This window comes from Gasterosteus aculeatus, chromosome 7 (genome assembly GCF_964276395.1).
Source record: "Gasterosteus aculeatus chromosome 7, fGasAcu3.hap1.1, whole genome shotgun sequence".
Classification (NCBI taxonomy): Eukaryota; Metazoa; Chordata; class Actinopteri; order Perciformes; family Gasterosteidae; genus Gasterosteus; species Gasterosteus aculeatus.
This window is the reverse complement of record NC_135694.1, coordinates 6,228,295-6,247,822: the sequence shown is the minus strand read 5'-3', so window position 1 is coordinate 6,247,822 and position 19,528 is coordinate 6,228,295. Positions and strand designations below refer to the sequence as shown.

Genomic DNA, 19,528 nt, shown 5'->3' with positions numbered 1-19,528 from the left:
CTTATGGCAGCAGTAGACTACCTCGGTTTTGGTTATGTTTAATACATATTAAGACTTTTTCAAATGTTAATATGTATTAAGTTAGTATTGTGTTCGTGTAGTGGCCTCAAATTTACCACTGTAGTTTGTATCAAGAGGTGCTGCTAACCTTTGGACCGATCCAGGCTTGCCTTTTACCGCCTTCCTGTATTTAATAAAGAATCATTTCTGTATTAATGTTCAACTCAATAGATACAATATCATCACAGTTTAGGGCCGGTTGTAGGGCTATAAAGGAATATGTTAAACAAAAGTTTAATTGCAATAAACGTCCTTTCATATTCATTGGCACTATTAAAGGCTTATTCATAGTTGGATGTTCATTGTCAGAATCTGAATAGCTGATGCTAACAACAACAACAACAACAACAACAACAAAAAAGCACTTGACTGTTATATGATATGACCATCTTGGACCAGCTAAAGGTTGTATCAACATTAGGGTTTTTCTGTCAGTTGGCTTCCTTTTGTTTTGGGATGCTGACTTGAGACTACACGTCGATCGATAGATAGCATAATGTAAAACGACAAATATGTGCTTTGTATTAGTATAGAAAAGGTTTGTAGAGAAAGACAGATTTGGACATATCTTTCTGAGTAAATGCGTTTTGTTTGAATGAAAAGTGGCAACATTTCCGACATGTATACTTTTTGTCTTTCTAACTGTTCTCATTATTTTTACGATATTATACTCTCCGTCTGAAACATTAATGACATGCTTTGTCAAACCCTAATTAAATTCTCATCCCCAGCATACGAACAGAAATGAGGAACGTGCACCAGAACATGGGCTACTGTCCCCAGTTCGATGCTATCGATGAACTGCTGACTGGACGGGAGCATCTTGAGTTTTACGCCAGGCTACGGGGGGTCCCAGAAAAAGAGGTCGCCATGGTAACCATCACAATCCTTTCCTACCTCGAGCCCTTGTGCTGTTAAAACTGAGGAAGGCATGGTTCTACAGATGGCTAGGGTGGTTAAAATAACTGGCAATAATGCAATCTTAGAAAACAACAAAACAAAAGACAGAAGTTGTGCTACTTTTTAGACATGTTTATTTGTTTCCAGAATTATTGTTGTGATTGAACACTTTTCTGGAAGAACCCATACATAATGAAAAATGGCCAGTGGTGTAAAAGCAGCCGCTGCGGGTCATGGCTCTACATTATTCACCGTGCCCAGTGGTGTGGCCGGCCCGACGCGGCCTCCCTGCACTCCTTCTACCACAAGAAGATCAAAAGGGGAATAGGCCGGCGGCGACCATAGGCCTCAGACCCGATGCCAGGGCTTTGATGTCGTAGCTGCGATGAAAAGAGACCCAATCCTGCGCTGCGAGCATAACTCTTGAATTTGACTTTGGCCCATTGAGATATGCGTTTCATGGTGCCAATTCCCGATCCAAACGGAGCCCTTGTGCAGTCACAACGGTGTAATCGGTAAACAGATTGTCCACATTATTAATTGAGAATCGTCCAATGCCGTTGTATTGTGACGCCTCAACATTTTCTTGTGTTGATGTTGCTTATTGCAGATGTTTGCCGTGATGTTATTGAAGCAACAACAGTTTCATAACAACCTGTGATTACGGTCTTAAAGTGATGCCAGTTTCCATGCATTGTCTTTGAAAATCACAGAGCTTAAATACATTGGAGATTCAAGTCGAATCATCATCCATCCAAAGAAAGTCTGTTTGTGGGGTTCACGTAAACACTCTTTTAGCTACACCATGGTAGCTTTGGTCACTGATTTCTCTCTCCAAAAGGTGGCCGAGTGGGGGATCCAGAAATTGGGGCTGATCAAATATTCCAGCAAGTCGGCAGGGACCTACAGTGGAGGCAACAAACGCAAGCTTTCCACAGCGATAGCCCTGATCGGTTGTCCTGGAGTCATTTTCCTGGTGAGATACATCTTCAGTGATTAAAATGTGATAATCTTCTTTTTTTTTAAATTCAGACTTAAGAGTGTAATACTTTTATCAGTATTGATGCTGTGAAGATGTTTGGATTCAAGCCACTCGGGGGGCTTTTTCTCATCTAGCACACAAAGACTTTGAGATAGTAAATGCTTTCGGAAATGAGTGGCAAAAAAGTGTTAAATCAGTCCGGTAAGTCCTTTCTGAATATCCCAAAGGATTACAAATACATTAATGCTGATGGAAAGCGTGTATTCTTCAGGGGTCACTCAACGGTCATCTTTTAATATATATATCACAACCAACCAATTCCAAAAACTCAGAGCACACAGAATTTGCACACAGAGGAGTATTTGCACACATTAAATTCCTTTTCATCAGGACTTATAGAGCAGGGAAAAGAATCTGCTCTCTGGTGGAGGATTAATGAAGGCGTGACTCAGAATCCACTGCATCACATGCCTTTGATTAATCAGCTGTAATGTGCATGAGGAAGTTATGTCCATGTAGTTATGAAACCTACTGACCTTAAATCTCACAGGGGGTTCGCTTAAATAGAAGTACACATTGTTATTGAGGAATTTGCAATTTATACTTGTTTTCCCAGGTCCAACCCACCACATCATACGCCCTAAAAAACGTATATATATATATATATATATATATATATATATATATATATATATATATATATATATATATATATATATATATATATATATATCTTATTGCCTCGTAAACTGCTTTACTTCGCATGAATCAGAGTAACCTCTCAAATTATGCTGCTAATAATTTTAGTCAGGTAATGAGTAATCCATAATGAATTACTTTTACAGAATAATCTTTCCAGGCATGTCTTCCCCTCTTTGGCTCAGGGGTAGCCGGTCGGGCTGCTCCAGTCCAAGCCTACGTTACTGGCGGCCAGCGCCAGGCCTTTCCTTTGAGGCGGTGGGATAAAGTGTCGTCTGCGTCAGTTTCAATATTGTGTGCAAGCCCAGGGATTCGAGGCGGCCTTGAGGCTGTGCCACGTAGGGCGTGCACAGGGACACGTTTGGCACGGTGGTGGAAAACCCCCGGGGGGGATTTGTATGATTCTGCTAGCGAGAGAGGAACCAGGAATGAAACCAGCTCATGGACTGAGTACTGTCACTCTCTAATCATGCATGGGCAGACTAGCCCCGAGGAAAAAGAAACAGTCACTGAGACTCCTTCTGTCTGTGTTTGTTGGTCCTGTGCTATGTTGGAGAGGGCCGAAGGATGTGTCTCCATTATGTGTGTATGGGTCGACCCCGAATTCTTCCAGACTGTATGTATGCAAACAGTGTCTTATTAATGTGTTGGGTCAGAATGAGCTGCCAAACCTCACTCTTAAAATCCTTTATTCATCAGCTGGGTTTGAATGTGATACCTGCGGAATGCTACTCATTAGTGCCCAATATGTTTCTCTACACATCTGTCCAGGTGTTTCCCTTGCCGTCTTCATGTCTGTTCAAAAATGCCTTTTCCGTTTTTAAACGGCCATGTAAAGTAAACAGTTTACATTTATTACAGGATGAACCAACAACTGGGATGGACCCCAAAGCCCGGCGCTTCCTCTGGGACTGCATCCTAAGCATCATCAAAGAGGGCCGATCAGTCATTCTCACATCGCACAGGTGCAACGTCACTCCTAATCTATAGATTTCCTCTGATGGATTCACACTTCAGCCGCAAAGATAAGATCAAACTATTCATATTCTTCACCAGCGGTAGCAGAGCAACCAAACCACAAAAAGAACGTCAGCCACAAGTATTGTAATTAGAAATTGATTGCATTTTGAGTCTTCAGTTTGCAGGTATTGTTTCCGTGTGACACTTAATGTTGGTCGGCAGAAACACACTGGCTGCTCAGATGATTTCATGACGCATGGGGGCTTATTGACTGAATGGAGCTTTTTTTTCCTCTCCATGAAAAGAGAAACGGTCAATATCCTTGCAGGTCTTTTCATTATCCAAGACTTCCTGGAGCAAAGTTGGTCTAAATATTTTCTTGTGCGGTGTTGGCCAGTTTCCGGCACAGTTTAGAGTGAGGAGGACGAGATGAAGTGACTAATACCAAGTTGATATGGACAATTTAACCATTAACATGCCTATTTATTTGACTTTTTTTCTAGATTGCTTGGGTTCTTTTTAATCATTTGCACCCCTAGCAGTGCATGTGAATGGTCTGTTGTTATTTATTTTATTTCATGTTTTCCCTTGATGGAGAAATGAAAGCATTTGTCGTCCTCCAAGGCAACGCGGCTGAGCTGCATCCAATGGTCCATGGCATGACCAGGTGGTTGTGTTTTGTTAAGTGGCAGATTCACCAGGTTTTACAAAGTCATAATCCTAATTGGACCATTCCTCAGAAAGGCTTCACAGGTTTTGCCTCAACTACAAATGACTCCTGCTCCAGCACAAGGCCGAAAGAGAAAAAATGAGATCATAAGAACTACAGATGGTCCCCTCCTATCCCTCTAATTACCGAATTTGTTGTCCATTTAAGGTGTTAAAGTGGACCTGTAAAAATGCTCTAATCCAAACCTCAGATGTAAATTAATAGAAAGGTTCTCAGTAAATCATTAGATATTTTCCATCATGAAATTGTCTAAAATTGATTGAGTTCTACCATCTATAAAAATGCTATACTCTATAAAATCCCACTGCGATGAATGCTCTTGCCTTAAATACATAGCGTGTTAGATCATTAATGAGGACAGATATTACAAAAATCTCTAAAATACTCTTTATACTAAAAAGACAAGTTTTAATGTCTTTATTCTGTTAAGCAGGAGACTCAAAAATGTGAAATGCTGCTTGTGATTAATGCAACATCACCCTTTTCTTTCCTCCTAGTATGGAGGAGTGTGAAGCCCTTTGCACGCGCATGGCCATCATGGTCAATGGTCACTTCAAGTGCCTCGGAAGCATCCAGCATCTAAAGAGCAGGTGAGTCTCCTTCCTTTGCAATTGAGAGCAGAATACAAATAAAATCTTGAATCCATGAATTTTGGAGTTTTGTCCAACTGAGGTTTTTTGCTGTTTATTTACATATAAGATCATTTATATTAGTGATGACAATAAAATGTATCTTTTTTTTTTTATTTTAGCATTTATTCCTTGATTTGAGAAGGAGACACACAAAGAATAACTAATATCAAAAAGTATAAACATAGCATAAACATCCTGTTTACATTGTTATAAAAATACATTTAGACACATACACATTTGCCAACTTGCCTTGGAAGAAAACTAACTTGTAAAATGTAAATATAAAACAACTCCAGCTTTTATATGGGAATTAAAGGTTTACTGGATATGTAATGACAGGGTATTCATTTTTTTTGCTGAAACTCAAATGAACCCACCTGTATGCCCCATACGTGCGGGTGCACTTTTGTGCAGCGAGTCATCGACATGGCTGTATGGATTTTACGTGAAAAGATTCATAAATGAGCAGACGGTCAGGTCTGTGGGCCCCAGGCCAGTGTCCCGGGTCTTTCACCATTATCCCCAATCCCACATGTGTCTCCCAGCAGACCCGTCATTACGCACATCCTTTATGGGCCATGTGCATGACTCTTAATGGGTTTTGTTACGTCTCCATAGCAGATATGATCTGCCCCTAACTCCTAGCAGCCGAGCCTCCTCTGATATTCATCTGACATTTCCCAAGGCCAGCACTTATATCCTGAGCCCTGCATGTAGCAGTGAGCCCGATCCATTACCTTAGGTACAGTCTGGTGACATTATTACCACTCCATTGTGCGATCTTGCAAGAGGAAGGACACTCCTCACACACACACAGGAGAAGAGCTACACACACAACAGGAAGATGTGGTGGCAGTCGTTGGGTTGAGGAGAAAGATCAATACACCTGGGATGACGGAGGCGCGGGGCAATTTTTTAAAGTTGTGCCGAGGATTAGGGGGGGACGCCTGGAACAACAAGGAGAGGGGGCAACGTTGTCAAGAGCAGCGATGTCATATCACTGGCCGCTGTCCCACTGGGGAGAGACGAGAGGTTTATTTTCGATTGTGCTCAAAAAAAAAAAAACGAGAGAGATGCGAGCGACATTTGAGAGGCGAGGGGCTAAAGTGGGAGAGCGATGTAGCAATCAGTCCATCCCAGATGTTAGGGTAATTGACAGATCCGCTGTGTCTATTACATCCTGTCTGTAGGGGGAAGAGCCGGGTGCTGTAAATAATGTATGAAGCATGCAGGAGGGTATCGGGTAGGTAGGAGCCAATGGAGCGACAGGGGAAAGGGAGGAAGCAAACGAACACGGGAGGAGAACGGAGGGTTAACACATGTCCCACTTCACTCACGTGCTATCGGTTAAAAGGGAATTCATGAGACACAGTGGGGTGGGGGGGGAGCCAGAAAAGCATGACGCCGACACAGATTTTTGCTGTGCTTATTTTAGATCTCACACGGACGATTTACATGCTGCTGAAATCGCTCAGCTCTCGCCACGCAGTGAATAATTTCTAATTAAGCGTCCCTATCTCCTCAGCGCTTGGTGTAATTAATGTTTCATGAGGTGTGGGACCCTGTTAATGACTGAAAAGGCAATTAAGGGCCGTCTTCCGTTTGTTTTCTTTTCTCCGTCACTGTCCCGCCACGTGTTTTCGCTATACCATGTTGCCCTTCCATCACACACACACACACACACACAGACGCGCAACCACTGTAGCATGTGATTCACCACCCTTCAACTCGTTGTGAGCCTCATCAATCCAGCAGGGTAAAACATCTGAGCCAACGCACATTGGAAGAGTTCCATCACGCAGCAGGGGTAGCGGTCGACGGTGGCGTGTGGTGCACGCCATCCTCGCACGGCGTGAGCGGTCGACCCGCGAGGCGGGGGGGGGGCGGAGGAGGAGAGGGAGGGGTGGGGTGGCGCTTCTTCTGCTTCGTCTCCATCCCCTTTTTCATCACCGGGCCCCTGAAAGGAGTGCAGAATCTCACTGCAGGGGAGGGGAGGGGGGGGCGCGCTCACATTTTGACCCCCTATAGCTCACTCGTTCGCATTCGCGGCCCTCGCTTCCCCCCCGACCGCCTCATCTCCTTCAAAAACCTCTCACTAGATTAGCCTTATTTATTCCTCCCTCTGCTCCTCTCAGGCGGCGAGGCTTCCAGCGCGGCCGTGCGAGTGCTTGTTGCTGCTGCCCCCTTTAGTTCAGTGGTGACCCTGTCTTTTATCACGGAGATGCTCTTCTGCTACTTTAACAACCCCTCCTCCGCGTATCAACCGAGCCCCAAACGAGCCAAAGTAGTCCATTTAAACAGGCGGAGAAGACGTGAGTGGGGCTGAAGAACGGGGTTCGGACGGGGAATTCTGACCATTTTAAGAAGCCCCTTCATTATTGTTCTCCACGGCTGTTAAAAAAATCCTCCTCCATCCTTCAACTCAATCACACTTCCTGGAATTCATGTGAGCCTGACAGAGAAGGGAGGAAATAAATAAGTAAAAGGAAATGTGCACGGGGCTATAAATAGTGCTTTAGTACGGTGTGCTGGTATAAATGCTCCCAGGTGTTAAACCCAAATGAAGTGGAGGAACCAATAAAAGCAGCTTCAAAGATCCCCTATAATCTTGTCAGTTAGAAAGGACACCCGCTAGCCGACGCCGGATTTTCCACTGATTGATATCATTCATATCCCCTCTTCATAAAGTACCTGCAGTAAGCGCACAGACCAGCTCGGAGTCTTTGCTCCTACCTCAAAGCACGTCATGATATAAAAGTGGAGGGTAAAAGTGCCTTAAGTGCATTAAGGTAATGCGGTGTGGGCACTGGAGAGTTTTTACAAGTGGTGTCTAAAAGTTTGGATCAATCCCTATGAAGTTGACGTTGAGAAGTCCAATAAACTCCGTCCCACTCACTGTACATCAGCTCTGCAGGTGGGCCATTAACTTAATAGTTTATGGCTTTTAAGTGTGTGTCACCAGCAGAGATGGATGACAAAATAATTCTCTTCACGGTTTATGACGCATCAGCAAAGTAGTTGTAATTAAGACTGCTCGAACATTGACAGACATAGATGGGTCACTAAATATGTACGGTACATACCTGAGAGGTGTTTATATCTACATATACAGTATATAGATATATCTGTATTGTCATTGCCATCTGGTCACAACATTTGTGTTAGTGGCATCAGTTTCATTATGTTGTCCTTACAATCTTGCATCTATATGTGTTCATTCAAGGTCATGCAGAATTGCTACATGGCTAGAGGCTGTTTTATTGGGTGAACTATGCATGTTTCAAAATGTAGGAATTAATAGCCTCCGTGTCAGATTTCTTTTAAAACACAATGTTGACATGCATAAATGAAGAGCGGTCCGTAAGGACAGATTTAACTGTTTTATTCGAACACAATAATCTTCAGTCAAGGTCCAATCCACCCTTCATCCTTAGCTCTCGATTGCACTGTCAAGCGCAACGACTACTACATCTACTACTTCTTCTTCTCGTCATTGAAGCCCTCTTACAAGCTCACATTGAAACCTTGCGATTGCTTGAAGGCTCTAATTCAAAGCATATACCTCCCAGTTCAACCACAGTTGCTAGAGGCTCGCGGTTAGCAAGCGCATGGCCGTCATTATTTTTGGACACGTTCATCTGAGATAAATCTAAGCTATAATAACAGTTTTCCGAGTGCACAAAGCTAAGCTACATGCCGATCCCCCTCTCTATTCATCCGCCAAACTCTCCTCGTGCTTCCTGTGGCGCCCGTGCCTCGAGCTCTGTTAGCTCTCCCTCCAAGAACTAAGGATGTTTTTTGTATGACTTCCCGCCTGATCAAAGCATCAGAACAACCGAGCCACGCTGTGACCCGTTGGCCCTCGTCCGCTCTCCCCCCCGCAGACACAAATACAAGGGTTTGGCTGTGGCGAGGGTGACCTTTCTACACTCCGTTAGATGAAGAAAGGCTGCAGGATTCTTTTCTGCCTGTCTAGGCCTTATCTGTGTCTGCTTGTTGTTTGTTTTAAATTACATGGAAGAACGACTCTCCGGAGGAGCAGGGTGGAGGAGAGGATTGAGGCAGAATAATGGAAATGATGGCGAGAGCTGCAGCGCGGCTATTACAGTGTCGCCAACATGCTGGGTTGGGCTGCTGTATCATTCCTCTAATGTGAAACAATATGCAGGGATTAATTGTGACAATATGTTGCAGCAATGACATAATCCCTTCATTATTTCCTCTTTGCTCTATTCAACCCCAAATAGCAACTATCTTGCCTCTTGCTTTAGAATCACCATTCACCAGCTAAATGCGTAGTAATTGTTTCAAGCTCGCTGCACTATCATTTTAAGATGTCTACGCCTAACTTTCCTTACACAGACAGAGTTTATTCCAGGAGAGAGAAGACAGGCAGCGTAGCGAAGATGAAAGAACGTGTTTTGTTTTGAATACAGAGGCAGAGTAGAAATGATGAATATAAAAGAAAGAATATTTTCTCCAAAGTGCTGCCTGAAGCCCCTTGTGTAGCTGTGCAGACAGTGAAGATATGAAAGGTACGTATGAAGAAAGAATGAGCGAAAGCTAATTGATAAGCCCTTTTACTTTCACCGAGGAACAGCATTGCATTACTCACGTACACAGCAAACCATATCACAAACCCTTTCAGCCACAATGCCTTCTTGCCTTATTGGATTTCTGCAAAAATGGTTTTGGCATCTCGGCTGAGCATTCCAGTTCCTTTGACAAAACACGGCAGCTGTAATAAACACAGCAGGATTACATTCATACTCCTGATTGGATGATGAATTAAGCCTGATGTGTGAGGATGGCTGTGACGTGTTGGTGCTGGTGCCTGATTACACACTGTGGAGTCTTTTTGAAAATCAGAAATCACGTGGCTGTGTCCTGGATAAACACTCATCTTATGGATTATTGGTGCCGTGTGTGCAAATCACAGCCGACAACCAAGTTGTGATATCATTTCTTTTTGTGACATTCCAGCCACAGGGATAATATTTGAGCAACCGTGCATTGTTGAAAATGTAGTTTGTTAGTCCATTTTTCCACAACAGTGTCACATTCACTCATTGCTTTGATGGAATGTTGTGATGCCAGACACAGCTCTATTGGCCTATATCTAGTGGTTCAAGCTTCTTACATCTTCATTTAGCATGAAGATATTTCTGCAAACAATGATGATAACACATTTTTTATATTTTTTGTTTGACAGCAGAAACAAATACGGATTTAACGTTTTCCACTCACAGGAATTTTACAAAGGAATGCTTTGTACCCTACTCATAATTATTTTATTCCGGTTATGCCTAATTTAATTTGCAAATATAAATCATACATTTGAATAACGTCTCAAAGAGTGAATTTCAACTGGAGGGAGCATCTTAAAGAAGGACAATCATCTGTTATGCGTTCTAATAGTAATTATAGTAGTTTCTAAGACCCCTGCGCCTCTGATGGCGATCCTTCTTTTGCATTTGCACTTTGAGATGATGAAGCTCTAAGTACACAATGAACGCCTCGTGAAAGGACTGTATTTCATGCCGAGGTTGAGCAGGGCTCGGGTCAGTGTGGAGTATAATTTGGAACCGGTGAAGGGCTGTCCAAAGGACAACTCCTTAATGAAGTGCTAAGACGCTGATACATGCAGGGCACCTGCAGTTTTATCCACAGGATGTGCGCTGGGTAATATGTCTTTGAGGGTTATGGGGATGCTTTTGATCACTTGTGCTGCACCCCCCGGCCCCCCCACACACACCTGCAGGGTGGCTTGATGGCGATCAAGCTTGAAGAGGTCTACATTTGTGTGTGCCTTTTGGTGTTTCATTCGCCTCTAGCATTGGACCCAACCAAGATGTATGCATTATTTTTATATTATGTTGTGTCAGATCTCAATACTAACAGACACCAAATCTTACGTACACCGTGCGGCAGTAGGTATGGCTGCGTGATGGCGTATGAGGGTTGATTGTCCTTGTGGGTACAAGTTGTAGTCTGGCTTGTCCAATCATAATGCCCGAAGAATTACAGTTATGCAAAGTTACACTTGCTCTGTGGCTGTAAGGACTCTGCTACTCATGGGCTCTATTCATTGTGCTTCTCAGCACCAGCACAAAGCATCACTTCCACTCCCCCTCCCCTAGGGATTGTGTAGGCTTGCAGTTTAGTCACCATATCTCTAATTGCCACTAAGGGAGCCTGTGACTCTCGTTGCTTCTTGCTCTGTACCAGCCCACTATGGACATTTCCCTGAGTAAATCCAACATTAGGGAATTAATTAGGCAGAAAACAATGGGTCATAAGAGTGCTAACGACAGAATAACAAGGCACGAGTCTTAGTTGGAACTCAGCAGACATTGCATACAACTGGGAAGATGCATGACGCTAATTAGCTTTACAGCTTAGCTGGGGCACAGTTTCATTTGTGACAATATTTTGTGTTCAGCAATATTAGTCATGTCGACAAATTTTCAAAACTGTGGCTGTTCAAGCACTTTTATCTTCTCTGCCTTAGCCTACTCATCAGGGATGTATTGTTATTTAGACAGTAAGCCCTATGTTCTCCTTAACGACAGGTGGCAAAAAAACCTCATCATCTTATTTGAGATGCACCCTTTTGTGATACAGCTGATCAAATTCGTATTGTGGATGTAGTTTCCTAGCTAGCGGAACTGTATTCTACAGCTTGAGATATGTCTTGTGTTGGGATCTCAAGTCATTTAATGGTTGACAGATGAAGCCAAGCCAACCTTTAATCAGCTTTTTTTTGGTCCTTTTAGTTCTTTCAATCAAGCAATGGCCTCTTCACTTATGTACACCTTTCAAAGCAATTTCTGTTTCTGTCGCTGGCTTTGCTCGGCTCAAATTGAGGATTTCTTTGACATGTAGTGCGGAGGAATGTGTTGAAACCTATTATTACCTGCAAAAGTTGATCCGTTTCTCGGCAGCGTTGATGTACCGATGAAGTCAAGCGGCTTCTGCTCTAAGGTGTTTGGGCTCACCAGCTCCTGCCGCTCACCACATCCAGCGAGTACGAGACCAATTATATTTTGCCATCTTGTGCGCTTTCCGTCTTGTCTCCTGTTTCCAGTGGGCCTCCTTGTTATTTGTCACCATGCCCTGATCACAGAAGAAAAGAGAAGTGAATTATTAAGGTGGCCAGATGTGGGGAATTTGGCACTAGCGTTGCACGTATGTTTGCAGTTACAGAAAGATTAACCCGATGTCTCTCGGGTTCTTTAAAGACCAAAAAAATGTAAGATTATTCATTATTTCTGTATACTCAATTTTATTTTTACAAATTATTTATTTCACAATCCGGGTTATGTCAGTTTTTTGTGCAGGGTTAGATTAAAAAAAGAACTCACAAAATTGTTCCTCAACCACTCTAAAGTTGGTGCATATGGAAATTACTTTCCACTTGTAGCCAACATTAACCCTCCGAAACATTTAATTTTCCCATTTTCATTTATTTTTCACATTTTGACCCTTAAAATGGCTGCTTCTGAAGGTACTTCCCACACTGTATTATTTTAAAGCCTAAAATTACAACAAATCACCCGGCCACAATGAATGCTGTGTGCAATACCCATTAACACACCCACAACAAATGCCCCCATTGACTATTGCCCCTACGGGTTAATTGTGACTTCTTGTTCCAGGTTTGGTGATGGCTACACGGTGATTGTGAGGGTTGGTGGCTCTCCGCCTGAATTGAAGCCTGTAGAGGACTTTGTCCGGCGGTCCTTCCTGGGCAGCGTCCTGAAGGAGAAGCATCACAACACACTGCAGTACCATCTCCCGTACACACAGGGGGCTTTGGCCCACATCTTTAGCCAGTTCACCAGTCACCAGCAGAGGCTGGGGGTGGAGGACTACTCCGTGTCCCAGACCACGCTCGATCAGGTAAGGCCTAAAACATTTTACTTTTAAGTTCGATATGTGGAGTGTACCCATTTGCGACACTAATATATTTGTCCTAAACTGACCGACATGGGTGAAAGGATGATAGACAGCAGTGGGATGTAAATATTCAGGCTGAGAAAAGATATGTTGCTGCTAATTATAGATAAATTGCATGAAGATGGTAATTTGTCCCAGGGCTCCATTCCCCCTGCACCTGATGAACCTGTGTAATATCTAGAGGTGATACATTTTCCCTTTCATCGCTAATCCATAATCTCATTCCATTGTTAGTACCATACAAAGCCGACAATACATTTATTCATCGCCCATCTTCATCTCTCCAATCAGAAACTCTGGCGGTACATGTTGATGAGCTTAATCCACACGGAGCCTGAACCATTTTTGCCATGCGTTGAACAGTTGTGGCTGTGCATCGGGGACCTGGCAGGCTCTGAACAATAACAAAAGGAGCAAAAAACAAGCAATGCACTTGACTATTTCCTAAGGGTTGTTCACGGCAAAGACTTGGTGATGACACATTTTCCTTTTTCACCAAATATACTGTTATGGATTATTCTTGATAGAAGAACATTTTTTTTCTCGCTGATTTCAGCTGATACAATAGCAAAGGGATGTACAATTTCACCCTTCCACTTCCCGTGACTTCTGATGTGAGCAAATCTGTCAAGTCAAGTCTCCGTGGACATGTTCAGTATCCTGCGGTAATTCTGTGGAGGGGGTTCTCAGCTAACGCAAGTCTGTTCAGTTCAGCATAAGATTTAAGATCTATTATTGCCTATGCTTTGTCCTCTCTAGAGTGTCAGCCTGACCAATGAGGACGACACTGATTTTGTGTAGCCAATATAGATAGTTTAGCCTCCAGGTCCCGGTATCGATCAAGAATCTGGACTGAGGTCTCTCTTCTTCTTTTTTTTTTTTTTCTTCATTTTAAAAAACCTCCCCCAGCCAGTTCCTGTTGTTTTAATTCTATTCCAAGAGCACTAGCCGGACCCCCTGATTTGTGAGATAAACTGAGCCCTGGCAGGTTACGCGTTGGCTTCACCTTGTGTTTTCCAAATGGCCTCGAGGACCTTATGCAATCAGCTGCTTAGAGGCAAGTGTGTCTGGTCTTGCAAGGCTGCCATTAGCTCTGCAGCAGAAGACCTGGTGGGAGATGACCTCTGAGGGGTCCACACAGTTCTCGGTCTATGCCGCTATGGGGAGGAGAGTGCTGGGGGAGGCTGGTCGAGAGGATTGAACAACAAAATTCATCCATGCAATTATTTGCACTGTGCCACCGTTGTATAAATCAAATTACTATGCGGTATAAAGAAATCCAGGAACGTTAAGGTTTTCATAATCAACTTCATCTCCCTCCAGAGGACACAAAATTCAAGATAAAACCCTCTTTAGTAGCAATGTTCAAGTCGAATGTGGCCTTCAGGGGGTCATTAGCCTACCACTTGGGAAGGAAGAAGGGATTTGTTAGTCAAGCTAAATGCTTTAACGTTTGGAGTCAGGCGGGTTTCTTTGTCTGTTTGTTTACAGAACTCTGCTTTTGCTTCTCAGATCATTGGTTTTCAGCCGTACCACAACCTCCAGCATCGCGTCATTTTTCCTTTTTCCTTTTTATCTAACTCGGCCCACATTCTGCTCTGGTCAATATTTACCACATAAGACGTAGTAAATAAATCATACTCCGACCAGGAGGTCACATTATCTAAAAACATAGGGGAGGACTGGCGAACCTGTGGAGACCCAGATGGTCACCTTTCAGCTGGTGATTTATAGAGAGGGGCCTTGACCTATAGTAGAACACAAGACTTGCACTACAATTAATATTGATTCACACAGGCTGCTGCTCGGGCATTAACACCGATGGCCAAGACGGTGCAGATGGAGCATGTGAAAGGAGAATGTGACTTTCTAAGCCGTCTTATTGGCGGAGGTTGTGCGGACTGCAAAGCATTTGCTGCTTTATGTGTGGACGATGCCTTGGGACATTCAACCCTGCCGCTATATGCTGTCCGCTGAATGAGACGACGTTTTAGTTGCATTTTATAAGTGATCCTAATCATTACTCTTCTTTGTGATGAGCGTGAGTATATTTTGACGCAAAACACATTTTCAACCTCAGTGAAAAAAAAAGTTTCATCACACACGATATGGCAATAAAGTAACCTAATCTCTTAAGAAACATATCTTCCCTTCATAACCCTCAGATATGATGTAAAATAACCCCTTTCTTTTGACTACTTTTTTAAAATTCATGGAGTTATACAGTGCCATTTGAAATCCTTCCCCTCGTGGTAAGCTGACATTCTCTCCTACCAATGTAAATGATGAATTACTTATTAATTCAAGAATGAATAGAAGCAGCCCTGATATAAATGCAGAAATGATACATTTTTAGAAATGAATGAAATAAAATAAATAAAAACAAATAATAATCATGCGTAAAGGATCAGGTTTAATGATGCTTTCAACCCAATGTGAATGGTAACTAAGTATTTATAAAAGCATTTGCGCCAACTGTAAATGTGAAAATTTTATATATATATATATATATATATATATACATATATATATATATATATATTTCCCATAACACAACACAATATATATATATTATAGTTTTTACCTGTATTTGCATATAAAGAGGCATATGTATGTTTAAGGTGATAACATATCAAAGTTGTATTTAGGAATTGTTGCGGCCAAATTACATTTAGACGCGAACGTGTAATAGCCATTGCATGCCTGGGCACATCAAGCCAATAACAGCCAGTGGCAAGGTCAGAGGTCGCGAGAGACTGGCGTAGGCTGTGTTTGCTGCTGTCCTTCTTGTCCTCTAACTCATTCTCCCTTGATGAGATGCCTTGACAACTGTGACCTTGATACGTAGTGCTGACGGTCCGACATCACACTCACGCACAGAAGCATACTTTAGCCTCGGGCGTTCTGCAGACACAGCTTGTCTCTCAGGTATGAGGTAATCTGCTGTTTTACTTTCAATAAAACCAACTAGCCAGCAGCTCCGCCAGCTTTGAGGTCAAGAGGTTTTACATATGTACGTACAAAATTCCAGTTAAAGGGAACACAGTACTTGTATTTGTCTATGTATTTAAGAACATTTAGCTAATGTTTCTGAGGTACGTGTACATGAAGTGGCAAAGCCTGTTTTACAACGGAGTGAACAAAGGGCCATAATCTGTGCTTTGCAAATTCTGAATGGAAGCTCCGAAGTGGATTCCATGAAATCCCCATTTTGAACACTCATTGGTAATAAAGTGTGTTGGCAGAGTTAAAGAGCAGCCACACAGCAACGGCTGCGGATTCCGATGTGTGGAATTGACATGTTCTCCCGTGGGTTTTCTCCCGCTGCCTCCTTCAGTCCAAAGACCTGCAGGTTTGGTTAATTGTACTTGAGATTTGCCAGTAGGTGTGAACGGGAGCGTAAATGGTTGTCTCGCTCTCTGTGCTCTAGTAAATCAAAATAGGAGTAACTTACTTGAACCTAAACATATCAGCTGTAATAATACAGCAAGGCTAACAGCAGGACTTGATGTGTGAGGGTCATTAAATAATAGCACCCAATAATGCTGTGTTGTACACAAGCACCTGTAAAATGAACTTATGTATAGTTTTTATGTGTTTGTTCAATACACGGCTATGAGTTTTATTGTTTGGTATTGTGAGCGCTATGCAAAGTTAATAGTGTCAGAGCTCAAGGTGAGTCCCATGTCAACAAATACAAATTTCTTCAAATGTGTCTGACAGCTTTTTAAAGGTGCCGATGACAGTAGATTATTCTAGTTTACGAGAGCAATAGAAATGCCTCTGTCCACATTTTTGCTGGCGAACACAAGATATTACACAGAAGGGACCAATACATCAAATCTTTCTTTCTCTATCTTAATTAGCCTCTCAAAAACAAAAGCATGAAAAGACACTATTGTTAAGATCTGTTTATTTCTCTTCTCTCACAGGTATTTACATTCCATCCCATTTCATTTAGCTGTGATATATATTTGTGAAAAAGTGTTTTTTTAATGAGTCGACAATTTATTTTTTCCTGCTTTGAGATATTCTTTAAAATTGACTCATTTGCATTTCTACATTCTACATTTACCCAGTCAGAAAAAGCAATGCTCTTATCATTTTTTATAAGCCCTCTTTGTTGCTCTTCTCCTGTGGGGTAAAAATCTGTGTGTAGTTTTATCACAACAGACAGCTAATGCAAAGAGAATAAAAAGCCTGGACGACAGCGTCGTTTGAGGCGCGATGAAATGCACACGGCTTTTTACGAATGCCGTAGGATTGATTTCTTCTGACATTAAATGGGTATCACAGCGAGAAGAATGATTGTTTTATTTCTCCTTCCCAGCTGGTCAAAGATGTCAAACTGACATTCACTGTGTGAGCCTAGGCGCTTACTTGATGCTTCATAGCCCTTGTCTGGCAACTCATTCGCATGCATCCCGTTGTCTGTGCTGCTACTTCTGTTTGTTTTCGAGGCAGAGGGGTGGGGGGGGGGACTAAATGGGGCGGGTAGGGAAATGTCCACAGGGCTCTGAGCATTGTGTGTATTCGTTTTCTAGCTTGAATTTGCCTTTAAGTGCCTTCTACTCCGCATTTACATTCCAGGTCTTTGTGAACTTTGCGAGGCTCCAGCACGGGGAAGATGACTCTCAGGCCTACGTCAACGCAGTGGACACTTCAGATGAGCTGCCAATGGAGTCTTTGAAGACCTCCCAAGAAGCGCAGGAGGTTTAACAACCATTACACTAATCACAATTACTGTTGGCCGGCAGTACTTTAAACGCGCTTAATTTCCTGTCATTTCCAAAGGCGGAATGATGTTTGCACACCGTCGATCGAGCATGCGCACGGATGTGTTGGTCAAAAATGACATGTCCTGTAATTGTTTGTGTTGTCTTCTGTAACGGCCCTAACATAATCATCTTTAACACAACTCATGTGAATGTGCTCTGCAAAATACTTGCTCTCAGGAATTCTGTATTTCCGCCAAATATTTATTCTCCTGGAGATCATCTTCTCTCAGTGAATGCCGGCTCTGCAAAGGCAACGCCATGGACTTTATAGAATATGGTTGTAGTTCCTGCAAACTCGCCCAGGTTGTCTCCATCTTGCAGTGATGACACAACCTAACCCTTAAAATGGAAAGAAAGGTAAAGGCCAGTTTGATGTAGTTAAAAGTATATTGCCGACTTTAGTGGAGAGGAATGTTGAAAAAAAAAGATCTTTTGAAAGCCCCATACTTTGCACAATATTTACGACTCCCCAGGGTTGAACTTTAAATTGAAATTTGTTTTAGATTTTTTTTATGTTTATGATGATCATATTTTAAAATGTATAACTGTATGAAAGAGCGGAGCTTGTACTGATGTTTTTAAGTGGGTGTTTTCCAGCCAGATAGTTAGTTATGCTGATATTTATATATGAATAGATATCAACAAGGGACTAATGTGATAATATGGCTTAAAACAAATTGATCCACAGTTAGTTCCTACCTCATATTGTGAATTACTGAAAGGCACTTTAATGATTGACTTTGAAAATAACTGAACGCTAACAACCCCGTCTGATGTGCTGGCTTTGGCCAATTGACTGAGCCTCCAATCAGCCGTGGATGTTTAATCTGAGGCTAAAGACGTTGAGGTTACAGCAGTGGGGCGATGAGTGAGCGTCAACCAGCTGTTAAACATCTTTGGGTCTGCAGGGAAGACGACAGCATCCGTGTGTGCACATCAATGCAGAGCCTTTTGATGGGAGCTGGAGTTTCAGGGAATAGTTACACACAATGTGCCTTTTAAACACCCACACGGGTTGTTTTTTTACCATTTATATACAATTTTGAAAGAATAATTCACTGTTAAACCTGTTTGTATATAATTCATCCATCGTGTGTCATTTGATTTCTTGAAGGTTGCGGTTTTCACTGAGATGCTCAAGGATTTTAAAGTCATAATAAATTAGATGAATAAATTCCCTGGATATACTGAAAGAGTTATTGAGGCTTTGTAATATCTTTTAATATAGTTTGGCTGTTGTTAAACTGTTAAACCCCCATTTGCTTCAGTTCATTAAGACTTTTTTCTCTCCCAGAAAAACAAACTAATCAAAATGAAATGTCCGGATGAGTAATGACTTACAAACGGTCATTTTGTGGTGAAATGTTCTTTTTTTACTCTGAAATATAAAGTACTGTGTTTTTTGTGTTATTTTAATTAAACTAGACAAAATATCTATAATATGTAAAGAAATTGCATTGTGCACTTTGGAAATCCCAAATGTCAAACTGTTGGCCTATACTGCTTATCTCAGATGAAATAGAAAGTTAAGTTTTATTAAGATGTAGAGAACATGACACAGCTCCAATCTTTTCAACATTTCTTCTGTGCTGTACAACCCAAGTGGCCACTTACATTACTTTGCACTGAGTTCAGAATGTAAATACCTCCTCACTTAACCGCTTTGGTTTACTTTGAGAACTTGACATCACTTTTATGCTGCGCTCAATCGACTGTCACGCCGGCTGCAAAGAATAATAAGTCCTACCCACACTGAATCCTGCCAAGACAAATGATTAAACATTTGCTCAAATTGTACTGCGACTCCAGCTTTCATTTTTGCACATTG

General features: G+C 42.2%; 1 protein-coding gene across 3 annotated transcripts in view; it reads left to right on the top strand.

The window, feature by feature from the left end:
• Nucleotides 1-19,497, top strand: part of LOC120822748 (phospholipid-transporting ATPase ABCA1) — a 134,307-nt gene extending 114,810 nt beyond the window's left edge. For all 3 annotated transcript variants that reach the window (XM_078106242.1, XM_078106241.1, XM_040182661.2), the window contains exons 45-50: nucleotides 792-933; nucleotides 1,802-1,936; nucleotides 3,503-3,606; nucleotides 4,829-4,921; nucleotides 12,622-12,865; nucleotides 17,513-19,497. In XM_078106242.1, the coding sequence (XP_077962368.1) occupies nucleotides 792-933; nucleotides 1,802-1,936; nucleotides 3,503-3,606; nucleotides 4,829-4,921; nucleotides 12,622-12,865; nucleotides 17,513-17,641 (847 nt within the window). In that variant the 3' untranslated portion in view covers nucleotides 17,642-19,497. The remainder of the gene's footprint in view (nucleotides 1-791; nucleotides 934-1,801; nucleotides 1,937-3,502; nucleotides 3,607-4,828; nucleotides 4,922-12,621; nucleotides 12,866-17,512) is intronic.
• Nucleotides 19,498-19,528: the final 31 nt, after the last annotated feature.